This window comes from Aphanomyces astaci (genome assembly GCF_000520075.1).
Source record: "Aphanomyces astaci strain APO3 unplaced genomic scaffold supercont1.70, whole genome shotgun sequence".
In the NCBI taxonomy this organism is placed as follows: Eukaryota; Oomycota; class Saprolegniomycetes; order Saprolegniales; family Verrucalvaceae; genus Aphanomyces; species Aphanomyces astaci.
This window is the reverse complement of record NW_009798333.1, coordinates 205,712-223,168: the sequence shown is the minus strand read 5'-3', so window position 1 is coordinate 223,168 and position 17,457 is coordinate 205,712. Positions and strand designations below refer to the sequence as shown.

At 56.5% G+C, this 17,457-nt stretch overlaps 8 protein-coding genes across 9 annotated transcripts; 2 read left to right on the top strand and 6 right to left on the bottom strand.

Annotated features, from left to right (window-relative positions):
- Positions 1-11: 11 nt before the first annotated feature.
- On the top strand, positions 12-684 carry H257_15472 (hypothetical protein). Its single transcript, XM_009843590.1, has one exon. It carries the CDS (start codon positions 102-104, stop codon positions 642-644), a length of 543 nt encoding a protein of 180 aa, XP_009841892.1. The 5' UTR covers positions 12-101; the 3' UTR covers positions 645-684.
- Positions 685-1,088: 404 nt separating this feature from the next.
- H257_15471 (hypothetical protein) lies at positions 1,089-2,189 on the bottom strand. Its single transcript, XM_009843589.1, has 3 exons — positions 1,975-2,189; positions 1,895-1,935; positions 1,089-1,840 (listed from the first exon to the last, which is right to left on the bottom strand). Exons 1-3 carry the CDS (start codon positions 2,177-2,179, stop codon positions 1,169-1,171), a joined length of 918 nt encoding a protein of 305 aa, XP_009841891.1. The 5' UTR covers positions 2,180-2,189; the 3' UTR covers positions 1,089-1,168.
- A 23-nt stretch (positions 2,190-2,212) lies between these two features.
- H257_15470 lies at positions 2,213-4,550 on the bottom strand. Of its 2 annotated transcripts, XM_009843587.1 has the most exons (4): positions 4,118-4,550; positions 3,936-4,060; positions 2,703-3,889; positions 2,213-2,635 (listed from the first exon to the last, which is right to left on the bottom strand). In XM_009843587.1, exons 1-4 carry the CDS (start codon positions 4,545-4,547, stop codon positions 2,245-2,247), a joined length of 2,133 nt encoding a protein of 710 aa, XP_009841889.1. In that variant the 5' UTR covers positions 4,548-4,550; the 3' UTR covers positions 2,213-2,244. The 2 variants fall into 2 exon arrangements, with proteins under 2 accessions (XP_009841889.1, XP_009841890.1); XM_009843588.1 differs by having other exon boundaries at positions 2,213-3,889.
- Positions 4,551-4,917: 367 nt separating this feature from the next.
- On the bottom strand, positions 4,918-6,671 carry H257_15469 (hypothetical protein). The gene has a single exon (XM_009843586.1). The coding sequence runs from the start codon at positions 6,029-6,031 to the stop codon at positions 4,961-4,963; it is 1,071 nt and encodes a 356-aa protein (XP_009841888.1). The 5' UTR covers positions 6,032-6,671; the 3' UTR covers positions 4,918-4,960.
- Positions 6,672-6,895: 224 nt separating this feature from the next.
- On the bottom strand, positions 6,896-10,298 carry H257_15468 (hypothetical protein; the record flags this gene model as incomplete). The annotated part of the gene is made up of 1 exon (XM_009843585.1): positions 6,896-10,298. Exon 1 carries the CDS (start codon positions 10,268-10,270, stop codon positions 6,896-6,898), a length of 3,375 nt encoding a protein of 1,124 aa, XP_009841887.1. The 5' UTR covers positions 10,271-10,298.
- A 187-nt stretch (positions 10,299-10,485) lies between these two features.
- Positions 10,486-14,685, bottom strand: H257_15466 (hypothetical protein; the record flags this gene model as incomplete). Its single annotated transcript, XM_009843583.1, has 9 exons — positions 10,486-12,075; positions 12,132-12,558; positions 12,626-12,762; positions 12,814-12,926; positions 12,978-13,098; positions 13,452-13,537; positions 13,609-13,714; positions 13,777-13,836; positions 13,933-14,685. The coding sequence occupies 9 exons, from the start codon at positions 14,683-14,685 to the stop codon at positions 11,833-11,835; spliced, it is 2,046 nt and encodes a 681-aa protein (XP_009841885.1). The 3' UTR covers positions 10,486-11,832.
- H257_15467 (hypothetical protein) lies at positions 10,673-11,798 on the top strand. Its single transcript, XM_009843584.1, has one exon. It carries the CDS (start codon positions 10,805-10,807, stop codon positions 11,756-11,758), a length of 954 nt encoding a protein of 317 aa, XP_009841886.1. The 5' UTR covers positions 10,673-10,804; the 3' UTR covers positions 11,759-11,798.
- A 157-nt stretch (positions 14,686-14,842) lies between the features above and the next one.
- Positions 14,843-16,737, bottom strand: H257_15465 (hypothetical protein; the record flags this gene model as incomplete). Its single annotated transcript, XM_009843582.1, has 5 exons — positions 14,843-15,360; positions 15,470-15,607; positions 15,664-15,942; positions 16,016-16,499; positions 16,555-16,737. 5 exons carry the CDS (start codon positions 16,735-16,737, stop codon positions 14,843-14,845), a joined length of 1,602 nt encoding a protein of 533 aa, XP_009841884.1.
- Between the last annotated feature and the right edge of the window lie 720 nt (positions 16,738-17,457).

Sequence of the window (17,457 nt, the reverse complement as noted above, 5' to 3'; positions counted from 1 at the left end):
CATTCGTAAATAGGGACTTGTGATTGGCTGGGAGTGGTTTTCTAATGACCAATCCAATTGCGCCGTGAGGCTTCCACGTAACGCCCACGTGCCTCGCACACATGCTTGGTCGAGTCCGAAGCATCGCAGGTCGACAGTTGCGCCGACAGTCCTCCATCCCAGCACTCCGTTCGGCCTGCAAAATGAGCACATCATCCTCTCCCATCATTCCATCGCCCAAAGTCAAGGACAACGGGGACGGTGCCCCACTACCGTCGCTCGATGCTGCTGGTGTTCCCACGAACGAGTCCTTGGCCCAGAAAGGGAAGCGCTTCCTCAAAGTATACGGCATGGTCGGCGTAGTGACCCACACGGCGCTGTCCGTGGCGTCCTACTCGCTCCTGTACGTGAGTATCTCCCGAGGACTAGACGTCGGCACGTTCCTCGGCAGTTGGACCACCAGCGTCCAGGCCGTCGCCCTCGCCAACTCCACCGATCAAGGGAGCGCGGGTGTCGAAGCTGCCAGCAACGCCATGGTCACATATGCGATCTACAAGCTTCTGGCACCGATCCGATGGCCCCTAACGTTTTTCGTCACGCCAATTGTGGTCCGACAATGGAATCGACTGCGCCTGCCTCCAAAGGACCCGAAATCCACAGTATAACCACCGTAATCACATTCAAATGACAGTATTCATATGCAAAATCAACCCACAGCACGAGTTAGCAAACCAAAGTTTCATGACAGATCATATCTGAGACCGACCTCCTTGGAAAGTACTCGCGGGACGAGGTTTTCCATCAGTTCCCATGAAGGGACTATCGCTAAAGTATCGTTTCAAGAATGATGGTCGAAGGTTCAAACAGTTCATCGTTATATATGGACAAAACAGTTTGAATGGTTAGTTAATCGTTATATATTGTGCTTGTGGCGTGGTTTCTCGTTGGAATTTAAATCGATTTGATTGGCTACTTCAGAAGAGCTCAAAATTATTAACCAATCAAAACATTCTAAATGAAATTCAACCAATCAGATCGATTGTGGATCGGTTTGGTCGGCGCGATTCGATTGCACCCCCTCCCCAAATTTGTATCAAATCGACAATATATGGACAAAACAGTTTGAATGGTTAGTTAATCGTTATGTATATGGGCAAAACAGTTTGAATGGTTAGTTGGTGGTTAACAGTTACATGGCATCCGGGCACAAGAGCGCATCGACGAATGCCCGTTTCGATCCAAGATGAACCATGTGTTGGATGGAGCAGTATCCGTGGGCATTGAGCCGGATGAATGTTTCCGCGGCAATACCGAGGCCGTGGAAGGCATCGTGCAGCAAGCTCCACTGGAACGTGGACGCGATGTCGGCGTCAGTGGCGTACTCGATGAGCGCGGGCGATGTCTTGGCTACGTCGATCTCGCACGAGTTCCCTTCCGAGGATGACGCTTGCAGCTGGAATGCGTCGTTCGGGTGCATGCGAACGGTGACGGGAGCGGCGGGTGGCAGGTCGGCGAACTCTTGTGCTACTTCTTGTAGCGCGTTCGACTGGATGATAACGCGGCCGACGACCGCAGAACCCTCAAACGATCGCTCAAAGTCCCCCTGGGTGAAGTCGTGGAGGTCGTCTTCCACGAGGACCTGGATCGCACACTCTGCGAGGATTCCGTTGTCGGTGAGGACCATTTGAAAGCAGGCCGAGTCCTCGTCGAAGCTCCATGTGACAGATGTCGACGCCAAGGACGACATACCAAACACGCTTAACCCTTCGAGGAGATGGGGTAGAGAGATGCGGAACCCCAATGTCTCGTCGACATGGTACGCGAACGAGTCGAAGAGGTCGCTGGCCAAGCTCGTCTTGACCTACACGATTTCTTCCAGTAGACAGACAATCCATGCATGAAGTGTAGGTGGTACCTGCAGAGACTTTCCTTTGGAGTGTGCTGTGAAATACATTCCTAGTCGAAATCAGGACCAACCTTCCACGCATGTTGTACCAGATGCATCGATGTCACAGCGCACGAGCTGATCTTTCTTCCGCCCAAGACTCAAGCAAAGCAACATCGTGTACAAGTGCTTGACATTGTCAATGGAGCAGCTCATGAGAATAGATCCCATCGGACCATCATTTCCTCTCCTTTCTCGCACTGGAGACTGCGGCGTCGGCGATAGCGGCGGCGATTCTGCTTCGTACTCCATCATGAAGTTGAATATGTAACTGTCAAATCCAATAAATTGATCAATTGAAAGAGGTTTCATTGAAAACTTTACGCGCCAAGAAACCGGCTTTGGATTGCTTCGGTGGACTCGTGTTCCCTGGGCACGAGGACCTTTCCAGCGCGGATGGCGACGTGCTGCAAGCGCTTCTTCCGCGGCGACAGTCTGCTTGTGTATGCGTCCAAGCGTATGGCTTGCGTCGCCTTGCGCACCAACCAGTTGCGCATGATGCCTTGGATCTGCAGCGCGGCGGCGTCGTGCCGAAGGTGCTGCACGGCCAGGGTTGCCTGAGCACACGTGGCCGTCACGACGGGACATTTCGGATCTTGGCGCTTGGTGATGCGAATGAGGAACCCCACGACGCCGTACTGCACGAGGCGGTCGCGCACTTGCTCGTCGCCTGTCGCCGCCAGCCCCACAAACGCCCTCGTTGCTTCGTACCTACACGAACGACCTCTCCCTCATCAGTGTCGCATATCTCGTCAGTTGTCGCATATACACTTTCAACCTCAGCGCGGCATGTCGACACGACGGCGCGATGCTCTTGACGAGGAATAGCACGATCCGCGACTCGACGAGTTTGTGCGTGTTTTCGGCCTTGGTGGCAAAGTCGGCGAAGATTTTGGCGATTTTGGTCTTCAACCCGACGTCGTGGTGGATGGAGAGCGCGAGAAACGCTTCGAGCACTGGCTCTTTGCACAGCAGGAGGCGGGGACAGTCGCTCTCGCAGAGGTGCCACATGGCGGTCACTACATCCCCGCAACTGGCGGCGTCCTCCCGAAGGACGTCCATGAGGCACGGCAGCAGTCCCCGTGCGATCATGTCCAGGTGGAAGGCCTTGTCCACGACGGCATCTGCATTCGTGTCCCTTGGAAGCGTCATGTCAATGATAACGGGGAGCGAAGTGAGAAGCGACACTCCGAGTTTCCTGACTCGTTTGTCGGGAGCAAGGTGCACGTTTTCGCACGAGATGAGCTCGACGATGCCGAGATCCAGCAGCACTTGGCGGGTGTCTGATGGAAGCAGCACGATGTGGTTGAGAACCATAAGAGCCTTGATACGAACGTCCACATGCATGTTGGACGGAGGAGGGTGGAAGGCACATGAGAGCAGCGGGGGGAGGATGTCGTCGTGGAGTAGACTGGGCAGGTTCCGGGGGTTGGATGCAAACACTTCGAGCAGCGAAATCACGAGGTATGACGTGGCGACCTGGGATGGGGGCGACGCGAGCATGAGGAGGAGGCTGGGCACGACGTTGAACTCGACGAAGTGCCGCGCGGCCCGGCGGTCTTGGGCTAGAAGGAGCATGGTTTCCAGCAGATCGCGGCGGAACGCCATGTCCGTATCGAGATACGGGTCCTGGAACAGCTGGCACAGTATCTTGGCAATATCGGGCTCGTCTGCGACAGCGTCCTTGTTGCGCTCGGGGACGGCCAGTCGTTTGAGTACGAGGGCCGCGAGTTGCTTGAGTTTCGTGTCTTTGCGAATAGCGACGGTGCGCAGGAGATGCAGGAGCAGGCGGAAGCCCCCGTATGTGACGAGGAACGGCGCGGCGTCGGGGAGGTGCAGCATCTGAAGCAGGATGCGCAGGGCCGTTCGTTTGACGTGGACGTCTGCGACACGGAGGAGCGCAAAGATGCTTGCGATGCCGTTGGGGGCATGGAGTAGCTTGAGTTGAATGGACGGCAGTTGGACCTAACTACGTGTGAGATGGACGGACGTGACAAAGGAGGGCAAGTACGAGCTGTAAAAGAGTGTCGCTGGCGTCCCGAAGCACACACAGGTCCATGTGCGATTTGGCGCCGTGAAGCAGGGCGAGGGCGGCGCCGAGGCCGCCGGCTTGCGCCAAAATATCGAGATTGGCCGCTGGTCGAACGAACGAAAGAATGAGAAGACGGATAGATGGGGATTTGGTGTAGTTACCGTTCTTGCTCAAAGTAGCAAAGGCGGCCGCGGCGTCTCGTCGGACTTCGCTGAACGTGGACCAGTACGCAATGTCCACGAGCGGCCGCAGACCGTCAAAGTCGATGTCTGCGTGGAGGTGCGGGTGGGCAGACTTCTTCGCCAGAGCATTTACACGCTGGTGATTGCTCTCCATGATGGGGGAATCTGGCTGCACTTTGACGTTAATGTTGGCTGTGAGGTGAATCGTAGTCTTGGTGACTGCAACGACTGGACGAAGGGCAGAATCGGGGTGGAGTGGGGGACACATCACGGGCGATGAAAGCGACTTCCCAGCATGCATTCTCACGGCAGACTTCTTTGAACGAGACGTTGCTACGTCATGCTTTGATGTCCGAGGCAGGGTGGCAGCAGCCGTCTTGGGTCGACGCAGCCTTTCCATCGTCAACATGCGCCTAAATTTAGACTGATTATCCGTATCCGTATAAAGCAACTTCAACTTGCACACAGTAGTAACGTTATTGGGCATACATAGTACTGTAACATATTGTTTAGAAGAGTGCACTTCTAATGGCCACATACTTCCACGGTAGCCTTATCAGCGAGCGATAACGTTAAGGGTACAGTGTTGTCTTTGTGATAAGTTTCAGACTAGCCTGAAGAAGGAAAGTGAACGGCGACCAGATTCCAAAGCTTCCTGGTTCTGCTGCACATCATCTCAGCAGGCTACTGTACTGTACTCGTCCCTACAACCTTATACTAGTCATAGCTGCTCTGAGCTATTTAAGGCAGGCTGACACTAGTACGCTAATACTAATAACTAACAGGACAGGGTGGACTAGTATTATATAAACATACAGGAATTCAAAGTGTCTGGAACCAATTCACAATCGTGGCGTGCCCAAACCGGGCGGCGAGTGCGCAGGCGCGACTGACGCTGCCTTCTACCCGGTTGGCGTGGAGGTAGCGAACGATGTCGAGGGAACCCCTGGAAGCCGCCCAGTTGATCGCGTGCTCCGTGCATCCTTCCGACCGGTGTTCATGCAGAAACTTGACAATGTCTAGGTGGCCGTACAGCGCCGCGCCGTCCATCGCCTCCTTCGTGCACCCTTCTTGACGGTGAAAGTGTAGAAATTGCACGATACTCAAATGTCCCGAAAACGCCGCACTGGTCATTGCGTACGTGGTGCAGCCTTCGGTACGGTGGGTGTGCAAATACTTCACAATACTCAAGTGTCCGTTCTTGGCAGCCTGGTTCATTGCAAACGACGTGCAGCCCTCGGTGCGGTGCTCGTGGAGGAAGCGCACGACGTCCAGATGGCCGTTTTCCGCCGCCTGGTTCATGGCAAAGGTCGTACAGCCTTCGGTCCGGTGCGTGTGCAGAAACTTCACGATGCTCAAATGACCGTGGGCGGCTGCGCTGTCCATGCAGTCGGCGCTCCACCCGGTGCAACCTTGGGCGTGGAGGAATTGAAGCGCATTGAGGTGTCCGTGCTTGGCGGCACCGTTGAGCGCGTACATGGAGATTGTGGGTGGCGGCGGGATGGTGTAGTTGGAGAAGAGCCATTCGAGGATGTGAAGTTGTCCGGACACCGTCGCGCAGAAGATCGCATACTCCATGCAGCGGCCTTGGTGGCGGAAGTGGGCGACAGCGGCTTGCACGACACTGAGGTGTCCGTTGGAGGCGGCGAACCCGAGCAGGCTGTTGTCTTTGAAGCTGAGCGTGGGTCGGTCGAGCTTTTGAGTTATAAAGTAAGATGAGAGGATAAATGGGATGCCAGACATGGCCTCGGTGACACGAAGCACGAGGGATCGATTGCCGAGGACGGCAAAGAAGACGACAGGGGAGACGGTCGTAGGAGAACTACGAGGGTCACCTGTGTCGGTGTCTTTGTCGATGTTGAATGGCGAGATGTGCTGCTGGGGGATTTTCATCGTGCTTGGGCGGCCGGAGGAATCACGCACTCGAGACGCGCAGTCGTCGTTGTGGACACCTGAACCAGAAGTGAGCAGAAATAGAGAGGGAACAGGCAGCACGAACAGTGGTTATCCGGATAAACTGCCTGGTTTGCCGGATAACGTGGCAGTTACACAATCGGCGGACCGACACTCGGGGACCTGGTAGGCGTTGACGGGTAAAGAAGGTGAAGTTAGTCTGGAGAAAGGGAAAGGAGGGGGTTGAGTGGGGCGGCGGCGCCTGGAAAGTGGTGAAATGAGGTTTGACACATGCGAAACTCTCGGCGGGAAAGACCGTTGAACGAAATGGGCTATTGTTCGAGCAACGTAACGATGTTCTCGAGGCTCTCAACCTGCCAACGCCATCCCCAAACTACCCAAATGCCGTTGTCCCTTGAAGAGACTTTCACACCAAGCGCGTCTCATCTTGGAGGGCAAAAGTCCTTCCACTGACTACATAGTAGTATACTGTACGTACACCAACATGTTGTGAACCTTCGTTGAAGCACCATCCGATCACTAATGCGGCCATGTATGTATACTGTACTGTTACTTTACACCGCCTCTACACTCAAACTGGTACAGTGAGTGTACAGTAGTTCTCAATGATAATTTCGACTTTATTAAATTATACCCTCGCTGTTTTATACCTACCAAGTCTTATGAATTTAATTTCGACTCTATTAAATTATACCCTCGCTGTTATTATACCTTCCAAGTCTTATGAATTTAATTTCGACTCTATTAAATTATACCCACGCTATTGTTATACCTACCAAGTCTTATGAATTTAATTTCGACTTTATTAAATTATACCCTCGCTGTTATTATACCTACCAAGTCTTATGAATTTTGCGATTGGCGACGGCCGGCGGTCTTGGCTTTGACTATTCTTCGGCCGGCGGCTGATTTCTTGGGTTCTGCCACGCCCATGCTGAAGCTGCCGGCAGCCGCCGTGATGGGGGCTGGTTGGCCGAAGCCTCCAAACCCGCCAAATCCAGCTGAGGCTGGAGCTGGTGGGGCACCTCCAAACGACGGGGGGGCTCCAAATGAAGGAGTCGGGGCGCCAAACCCACCGGAGGCAGCTGGTGGGGCGCCAAAGCCAGATGACGTCGGGGCAGCGGGCGCCCCGAAGGAACCTCCAAACGAGCTGGAGGAGGTCGGAGCAGACCCTCCAAAGGCCGGAGCAGCAGCAGGGGCGCCAAACGCCCCAGTCGTCGCCGGTGCCGACCCAAAGTTGAACGTGGACCCGCCACCGAAGGCGGACGACGATGTGGGGGGGGACTGGCCGAACGACGCAGAGGGGGCGGCGGCGCCAAAGGACGTCGCACCAAACGCCGAGGTCGGCGCGGCGGGGGCAGCAGGAGCAGCGGCGGCAGGAGCCCCGAACGCGCCCCCACTGGGTGCAGCAGTGGTGTTGCTGCCAAACGAAAACGAAGTCGATGGCGCGGCAGCAGGAGCCCCGAACGACCCACCAAAGGCCGGAGTCGCCTTGGGCGGAGTGGACGAAGGGGGAGGAGCAGTGCTGCCAAAGACAAACGTGGACGAAGCAGGTGGAGCGGCCGTCGTGGGGGCCGCACCCGACGCCAAAGTGCCACTTGAAGCCCCAAATGTCGAAGCAGCTGGAGCGGCCGTCGTGGGGGCCGCAGCCGACACTAAAGTGCCACTTGAAGCCCCAAAGGTCGAAGCAGCTGGAGCGGCCGTCGTGGGGGCCGCACCCGACGCCAAAGTGCCACTTGAAGCCCCAAATGTAGGGGTAGCAGTGGTAGAGGTAGCAGGGGCAGCGCCAAAGGTAGAGGTAGCAGGAACAGACCCAAACGTCGACGGTTTATCAGCAGGAACAGACCCAAACGTCGACGCTAAGCTGCCAAAGGAAGAGGTTGAACTGCCAAAACCAGCACCGCTTCCACCCACTTTGGTCGGGCCTGCTCCGTCTTGTTCCGAGTCGGCTGATCGTTTCTTGGACACTGGCGGTGCAAACGAAAAGGACGTTAAAGGCGCAGGTTCAGTCGATGCCGACGACGTTGCCGGCTTGGCCGCGTCTCCAAATGAAAACACGGGCTCTTTGGTCCCAGTTGACGGAGAAGCGGGCGTCCCAAATGAAAACCCGCCTCCCCCAGTAGTAGGAGCAGTAGTACTAGTAGTAGTACTAGTAGCACCAAAACCACTAGTGGTGGGTTTGTCCTCTGACGTGTCAACGGGTTTTCCAAACCCAAACGACGCCGTCTTGGCCGTCTTGTCGTCGCTCGTGGCTTTATCCGACGCAGAAGTCGCGGCACCAAACGTAAACGCGGGCTTGTTTTGCTTGTCATCACCTCCAGTCTTATCCGCTTTCGACTCCAACGTAAAGCCAAATCCCGTGGCTGGCTTGGTGTTAGTCTCGGCAGGAGCTCCAAAGGAAAAGACCCCCAGGGTCGTCGTCGCCGCCGGTGTCACAGACGCCTTTGGCTCGGATGGGACGCCAAACGATACGTTGGCAGCAGGGGCGGCGGACTCTTTGACTCCAAACGAGAACAACCCGGACGACGGGGGCGCGGGTTTGCCTTCATTGGATCTGTCAAGTCCCGCATCGTTGGACGAAGAAGAAGTAGATGGCTTGTCGCTGGCGCCAAAACAAGCAAACCCCCCAACCGAAGCGGTCGACGGAGTTGGCGCTGGTTGGTCGTCGGTGGGCTTGGCAGTTTCACAGCAAGGACACTTGGACTGCGACGGGCCGTTGCGCACCTTGCAGGACGGGCAGGCCCAGCTGCCGGCTGCGTGCTGCATGAATTTGGCCAGCGGGTTGCTCGACGAAGGAGGCGTCGAGGTCGCCGCCTCCTTGGGCGTTTCACAGCTGGGGCATTGGGTCAGCTTGGCGTCCAAGTTGTTGACGAGGCATGCACTGCACGTCCAGCTGCCCGGTTTGCGGGCTTTGAATTTGTCCAATGGGTTCACGGAGGAGGATGCAGGCGACGGCAGAGGCGCCGCGGCGGCGGCGGCATGGCTCGGTGGAGACGCATTGCGGATGATCGTGGGGGCGTGCACGGGCGCGCTGACAAACTGGTATGGCTTGGCGGACGTGGCGTTCTTGGACGGGATGACCTTGGTTGGCTTGGAAAACGAGTACTTGACCGGCTTGTTCAGCAGCGTTTCCGCGTCGGACGCAACGCTGCCAGAGGCGGGCGGCGGGGTGGAGAACCCGAACAAGAAGACTTCGCCAGCAGCGCGTTTGACCGGCGGGGGTCTGGAGGGTTCGGCCGTAGCGGAAGGCGTCACCAATGAGGCGGCGGGCTTGGACAACGTGGAGCTCAACGAGGTGACCGGCGGCCGAGACACGCCTTCGGGTGCTACCTGGTCTGTGGTCGATGCATTGGCGTGTTCCACGAGGTCCAAATGGTATTTTCCCCACGACATCGACATGCTCGGGGCGGGTTTCTGCGTCTCTTGGGCCAGCGGATCGGCGTCCATGGCGTTCAATGTCGCCAAGATGCGTTCCGTGATCAGCTTGGAGTTTTCACGAGCGTTTGCCGAGTGGTTGGCCAGCAGGCGCGACGGGACAGGGCGTTTCTGGCGGCGTTCTTCGCGGGAGAGCGTGAATTTCTTGATCAGTCCCCCACGACTCAGTCGAGACGGGTTGGACGAAGATGAATCGCCAAAGAGCTGAATTGGAAGCACCACCGTGCTCTCGGCGACAGGCGGTTGGACTTGTTCCTTGGTTGGGACGTGGCGCGGGGCAAAGCTTCCTGGTGTGTAAAAGTCCGACACGTCGATGGTTTGGTCGTGGACGCTGGAGGGCACGACCTTTTGCTGCTTGTTTGGAGTCGTGTTGTGGCTCTTTCGCGTAAATACAAATGCGTTGGCCGACGTTTGTTCGATGCTTTCGAAGCGTGGTTTCGCAGGCGACGCCGATGTCTTTTCTTCATCGTCACCCGTCGCCCGAGGAAAGGTAAATGACCGCTTGTTGTCGCTACCTTGGCTGGGGGTGACGGCACTTGCCCGTCGTAGAGGCGACTTGGGTTGGATGGTGCGTTTGGGAGATGGGGTCTCGGCGAGGTCAACGGAGAGATCTTCCGTCTCGATGTCGTCGTCTTCAGCGGCCGCCACCAATTTGTTCAGGATGGGCACATGCTTGATGAAGCTAAGGATTCCCCATCCGCCTTGGTCGTTTCGGCGCTGTCGAGTTCCACGGACCGGTTGGGCGGCACCTTCTCCGACATCTTCTTCGAACGAGCGCTTCATTATCCGAAACAGCCTCGCAAGATTTTATACCCTTGGAAAATTACCCTCCACCACAAACCCCCCCGCTTGATACTGGGCTGGAATCCACACAAATTCCACCAATCAGAATGCGTTCCTGGCCGAATCCCGCCAAAGATCCCAAAAGTGACCAATCAAAGGTCGCGAGAAGATATCCGGATATTATCCGAATCAATTGCGCGCGAACGAAGCGCGTCCATACTATACCTAAGGTTATACATTGCCTTGGACGAGCCAAGCGCCGCGAGAAGGCAAAGAAGGGGGCGGCGCATAAGGACATGAGGACGTGATGGAAGATGGGCAAGCACATAGACTTCGCCCCTGTGGATGTTTGGCGTCGGTGATGTTCACTCTGTGGTGGTTTCTCTGTGGCGGGCGGCTTGGACGAGTGGTGGGCGGGTACAGTAATGGACCCATGGCGCAAGTGTCGGAAGGATCGCATGCGGGGTATCACTTCGAAGAGTTCTATCCGGAAGAAGATGGTGTGGTGTTTGGTGCGAGTTGTCACTTGACAACATGAAGCGGGCCATCGAAGGGAATCACTTGAACGTCCAAGACGGCAAGCGCCGCCTACGCAGTAATGGTTGGATGTTCACGAGTGCCGAAGTTCACCTCGCGGCGATCCAAGATGAGCACCCTCGAGTTACAAGTACCCCTCGACCTGCGCTGACACGCCCGCTTGTCCAGCATGCTGCCAACAACCCCCAGATGGTCGCAGCGTCTTTGATCGGAGCATCACTCGCCCCTTCTCCCTCGAATCTTCCGGTGAAGAAAGCCTCGCGGTCAGGGCTGATCAACCAAGTCATGCAATCTCGGAAAGCCAAAGTTGCCTCAAAGCGTGCCGACACGTCCAAACACTCCGCGTCTCAAACACCAGCTTCACCCGTCGCCGTTGGAGTGCGTCGTCCTCGTGCAAGTTCCCCGCGCTCGTTGCCCCTACTCCTTCCATCGCCAGTCACAGCTAGTGGCAAGACACCTCCCACGACATCGCCTTTCTATGGGTTTACGTCTCCTCGCCATGTATCCGGCAGTATCGCCGCGGATGTGGACCTACTCCTTAACAGCACACCCATCGTGTATGCTTTTTCCAGTCCTCGCCACGCTACGCCGCCTTTTGTGACGAATGTGTCGATTCACTGTCAATCCCGATCTTCACCTTGCTATACCCCACCGCCGTCGTCCCCACTTCGTCCCATCTCCGCAGACTCGTCCGTGCTGCCTTACCCACTCACGTGGACACCGGAACCTTCGCCCATCGCCTATCGAGGCACGCTGTCGCCGTCAGTGCAGCCCCTGTTTTCGCGCCTGTCCACCCAGGATGGTCAAGTTAATCAGCGAAGAATGGCCATTGCGTTCCGTCAAATCACCACTCCTTCCCCGTCGAAGAAGCGGAAACTGTCGCATCGTGCGGCGGCGTTGCAGCACAGGCCGCCTCGTCCGACCACGCGCTCGTCGTTACGCCTGTTGTAGTATTCACTTGCGTTCATTAAAGTCTATTTTGTTCCCCCGAGTATTAACGTTACAGCTTTTGTCCCAGTGCTCCATTATATGGCTGGGTTGCGGTGGATGTAAGGGAGGTTGCTGGGAAGGAGTTTGTTCTGCAGGCGCATGCCGCACTCCTCGTCGTGGGTGACCACATGGGGCGTCGGAACAATGCCGCTTCTGCCTCCTTCCGGTACCGACGCCAGCTTCGCGCTGAGGAGCTTATCTTCCGCTCGTCGGGTTAGCGCCATCACGGACCGCGTCGAGTGCACCGATCGAATCGACTTGCATTCTGACAACACGGTCTATACATTCATTCCAACATTAGAATGCATGTAATTGTGAAACCGTCAACAAGTACCGATGCGACAGACGCGGCGTCGTCGTCGATTACTCCCTTGGTGTCGGCGCCGTCAAGTCGAGACAAAGCAGCGGCGTTGAGTGTCTGGCGCTCGGCCCTTTCCGCATTCAGCATGTCCTTGATCTCGGATTTCTTCTCTTCGCCTTCCTCCTGGTTGACCACGGCCTGCAACTTGGACAGTTGCTCATTTACTTGTGCCACGTGCGCCTTCAGCTCGACGTCGTCCATGAAGCTATCCAGGTCCAAGTTGTTGGCGAACTCGAGTAAGTCGTCGACGTCCTCGTCTTCGTCGCGGGCCTTCTTCTCGTCAGCCGTCTCCTTTGTCAAAGCCCACATCGGACGTCTCGCTCCCTTCGGGTCGGCGCCGTCTTCTTCGGGGTTCGTGCGGCGTACTTGGGCTCGGAAATCCGCTTCTCGTTTGGAAAAGCTACATGTGATGATGTGCCGTACAGTTTGTCAGGAATGAACGGTGCACTTGATGTTACTATATATACCGGTCCCTTCGCAACTGTTTCTCGTCCTCGTCCTCCATGAGCGCTTCTTCCAACCGGTCACGCTCCTTTTGCAAATCATGGAGCCATTTCTTATGCTTGGACAACGCAGTGTTCTTCTTGTCGCGTTTGATTGCATGCTACGATGTACTTAGAATGTGCTCGTTTGAATGCGAGTGTTAGGTTGGTACCAGTGGCTCGTTGAAGATGGGAACATTCTGTCCGATCGTAGGCGGATGTATGCCAGTGAGGAACGGGGCGTTCTTGGACGAGTAATCCGTGTCCTTGAACGTCGTAGCCGGCCCTGTGACAGTTGGGGTGAACATGACGAAGACACGAGTGTACGGGGAAGTACCTGAAGCGACCCCGTTGAAGGGCCGGTTGCACAGCATCACACCCTTGTAGTTGCCAATGTTCACATTGGGATTCCCGCCGCCGCTGTCCATGCTCCAGTCCACGCCGCCGCGACGCAAATTCTAAATGCGCTCGCGATGAGCGGCATCTAAAAATAGCTTATAGGACAGCAGTGTATCCGGATAATGGACCTCTTGTATACGGATTTCGCTGGGTCCAAAATCTGAAGTATAATTCCCTCATTAAAAAACACTTCCAATGTTGTTTTTACCCGAAATACAGTACCGTTTCAATGAGGGAATTATCACATCCGGATACACCTTTTCGAACAGTACTACGATAGTAACCTGAGTTGATATTACGCTGTAAAGTTAAAATCACTCAGTGGGCACTTAATGGCCTCGGCCGCGTACTAGCTGCTTTTGGAGCTAGCGGACTAACTACTAGTACTTGGAAACCTTTTTGTGGCGGGCACCAGGAAAGCGGTGTGCTTAGGCTGCTGGAGGTGGTAATTCAGGGTCTGGGGGCGGCGCAGAGGCAGAATCGGCGGGGTGTTGCTCCCTATGGGTGATGGAGTGGCCGGTGGCAGTAAGGAGAGTCGACGGGAGTGCCAGAATCGTGACTTGGCCTACAGATGAGCACGGCGGGTGCGTATATGGCGATCATGGCCGTTGGGGCGGTGTCGTGGTGTTGGCGTTTGAGCCGAATATTGTTGTTATTTTCTGTGAGGGAGGCCCCCTACGGAGCGTATTTGTCCACATCGGTGGTACATGTGGAGTGCCAGTTTCGGCGGAGGGTACCTCAGTGGGCAGAGAACCACTGTTTGTGGAAGTGTGGGTCGTGTAAGTGCGCGAGGGAAGCTGCCCAGTCGCGTTTGGATTGTGTCATGGTGGAAAACATTTTGCAGCCGGTGGTAGGGGAGTAAATGGCGGGATAGGTATCTTCGAGGTACGCACGGGAGGCATGGGCGTATTGGTCGTACTTAGGGATATCGATCTGGGCCCATTGTAGGGAGGATCCTGGGGTTGGTGGTACTTGTGTCCGTTGGCGGGCATCGGAGTATTGTGGGTGGCGGCGATGGAGCCAGTGAATTGCGTCCAGGGGGCGGAGAGCTGCGGTCCAGTGGAGTTGGCCGGGGTGAGAAGGGGAGTCATGGGGCCAGTGGTGAGGAAGCCAGTGTGAATGGAAACCGGGTTGCTGGCGGTGAGCTTGCCCCATTTGGGAGCGGAGGTATGGTAGATGCCTGAGATATTGCGGAGAGCGAGTTGGTCCGCGGGTATGGTAAGGAGCCATGTGGTGGTGAGGCTGGCGGCTAGTACATGGCCCCGGGGAGCCGTCGGAAACAACGAACCAATAGGTAGCGGGCCGTGGCAAGCCTGGATTTCCACGGAGAGTCGGCGCCACCAGGGGATGGAGATGGAATGGTGAGTCGCATCGATCCACCAGTGGTGATTTGTGGTGGGGCGGGAGATGGTGCAGTGTGGGGAATCACCGAGCGGGCCATGAAAGGTAGCTCCATTGGTGCCATCCATCCATTGGCCGAACCAGAAGTCTCGGGGTGCCAGGAGGGGTGTGCAGCGGAGGGCTGTGTGATAGAGCCAGCGGGTTAGTAAGGCCCCCGGCTTCCGGCATTTGGTAAATTCCCTGTGGAGTTGGATGGTAGCGAGAGCGAGAGTCGCCCGGGAAGGTAGTCCGAGGAAACGATGCATGTGGAGGGCCAGAACACAGCGTGCCGGTGCGAGTGGGATCATGCAGTGGCCTGAGATTGGGGAGGGGTTACGACGACGTGTTTGCCATTGGGGGCGTGTCAGGCCTGTGTAGATACTTGCACTGGCGTTGCAGTGTCCGGGGAGGTATATGTCTTGGTTAGGGAGCCAAGCTTTGGGGGTGACGGGCCTGGGTGGCGAGGAGGAGGTCGTGTGTGAGGGAGCCCGACCCGGGGCGATGAGGGTGCGTAAGTCCGAAGCGGTGTTCCTGCGTGTCGAGGGAGTCCGGGCATGTACGGCAGTGGGCGACCCAGGTCTTTTGAATGCGGTGTTTGCGTACATTAGCGTGGAGGGTGTAGCATATGGCACGCCAGTAGAAGGAGAGGGCAGGGAGGTCCCAATTGCAGAGGTCCCCAGTGTTGAGGCGGGATGACTGGATTGTGCGGCGGGCGTCCGGTTTGCAGGCTTGCGTAGAGGGCCAGTTTCGCCTACCGCATATGGCTTCAAGCCAGGGGGCCGTTGCGCCGGTGACTGGCTTGTCGTGGTCGTCACGAAGTTCCCAGGAGTTGGGAATAATGAGGTGGGCGTAGTTGGTCAGTGCTACGTGTCGGCGAAACTTGGCGTATACGGTTTCCGCCATGCGTTGGCTGGGAAAGACGAGGCGGAAGAGGCATTGGCCTTCAGAGGACCAGTTAGTACAGCCAATGGCAGCCCAGTGGTCCCGTGGGCCATGTAATCCCGACATACGGGTGTGGCTTTGGATGGTTGCGTCTGTTGAGAAGAGCACACATGAGGTCCCCGGGGGTGATTTTGGATGGATTGCGGTATTCGAGCTGGTGGAAGGAGAGGCCGTTATCGAGCACACCAGCGTATTGGTATACCATTACCACGGAGATGTCTCGAAGGAAGAGGTATCTGCCCATGCCTGGACGGTACGTTGGAGGGGATCTCCGAGGAGCTACTGGCCGTGTTCCATTAGACCGCCAAGGAAGGTATGGCCGTAGCGTTCCTGACAGATATCCTCGATCTCACGACGGTAGTTGAGTATGCTGAGTGTTTCGTCCGGAGGCTGTAGCCATGGGTTGATTGAGAACTGGATACGGATTTTGGCATCGGCAAAGTGGCGCTCCACATCTGCAATATGGTCGGCATTGAATCCTTGGAAAAGGTGTGCCTCGCGTTCCCAGTATCGTTGCATGGTGCGATACATGATCGGCTGGCCTTCGTCGTGGAGGTTTCGGATACCCGGGAATTTAAGGGCTGTGTTGGTGTCATAATCCTCCTGGTCGTCGTCATATATGGTCTGTCCAGCTGCCCCCTGCTTGGTCGGTACTGGTTCGTATTGTGGGATGGGCGGGTAGCGCATGTCGTGGTGCCGCTTGGTAGATGGTGGGGAGTGGGATATCGCGGTGGGTGAGTGTGATGGGGATGTGTGATGTTTCTTGACTGGGAGGGAGATAGTTGGTGTGGGAAGGATACGTGGTGGACCAGAGCGTGATGCGTGGGGGGTCCAGGGTTGGTGACGGGGTAGTAGTAGTGGGGCACGAGTCGCCAGGTTCGGAGGCAAGGGCCGTCTTGGGCTGGAGGGTAGAGGAGGTGGGACGTCTGGAAGAGGGAGCTGGATGTGTGTGCGGGGTGACAACGGCTTCGGGAGGTGTTGCGCAGACTGAGGGGGGACTGGTCGCGTGGGTGAGGGGGTGGTGGCTGCGGGCGTGGGTGGGATGGGTGCATGGGGAGGCCCAGGGAGGGCAGTAATCGATGTATTGATGGGTGCAGTGAAGCTGGGAAGAGTGATAGGATGGGGCGCCAGAGTTGCACTGGTAGTAGCAGGTTGACGCCAGATGTCAGGAAGAGATCTCTGTGTAGGTGGACCTTTGGCCCTCTTGGAGGGTTGGAATGGGACAGGAGCCGGAGCGGGCGGCGTGGTTGGGCTTGCCGGAAGTGGCAGTGCCATGCCTGAGCGTTTGTAGGAGTGTGGGACATGGTTCGATCTGGGGCGGATGGGCCGGACGTCATCTGAGAGAGGCGCAGCCGGGTAGGTGCGTTGTGTGACATCTGGGGTGGGGCTGGTTGTGTCTGGCAGGGTGGGTCGTGGATGTATGGAGTGGAGAGGACAGGAAACAGCAGCAGACACGTGTGTGGATGGAGGAAGAGCTGAAAGTATATTAGTTCTGACGGCAGAGAAAAACAGCCAATCAGACTAGACTATGATTGGCCACGACATCTGTGATGTTTCGTGACAAATGTCTGCGCTGTCTTCTACCTGAGGAAAAGCCTCTAAAAGGCACAAAAACCTCCTACATAACTAGCAGAATGCTGCTACCTGACTGACAGGGCAGTGGGGATGTTCTCTAACAGAACAGGGTGTTCTGACTGCCTCCCAACAGCGCCACGCACTGTCAACCGGAATCATGTGCCCAGAGTGCAGGAAGAGGCTGGCGGTTAAGCTCAGTGAGCGTAACCACCACTGATTACACCGTCGTCTGTCCGGGACTCAACTCGTCGGACATCCCTTTCAGCAGGTCCCTACCAATTGGCCCTTACCGAACGACATGCCGTGGAAGGGCCGGATGGATCGAGTAACCACCGGGATGCCGTCACCCCCCGATGTCGAGCCAACACAACATGCCTCAGGGCGTCCCCCTGGCACGTCGACTTAGTCACGGGCTGAGAGGCCGGAGTTCGTGCTCCCTGGCTTTCGCCTGAGGGTGCTGAAGGACGACAGCTGTCCCACCCGTTTGTTGACTACGCAGAGCGCAGAACATTGTGCCATCT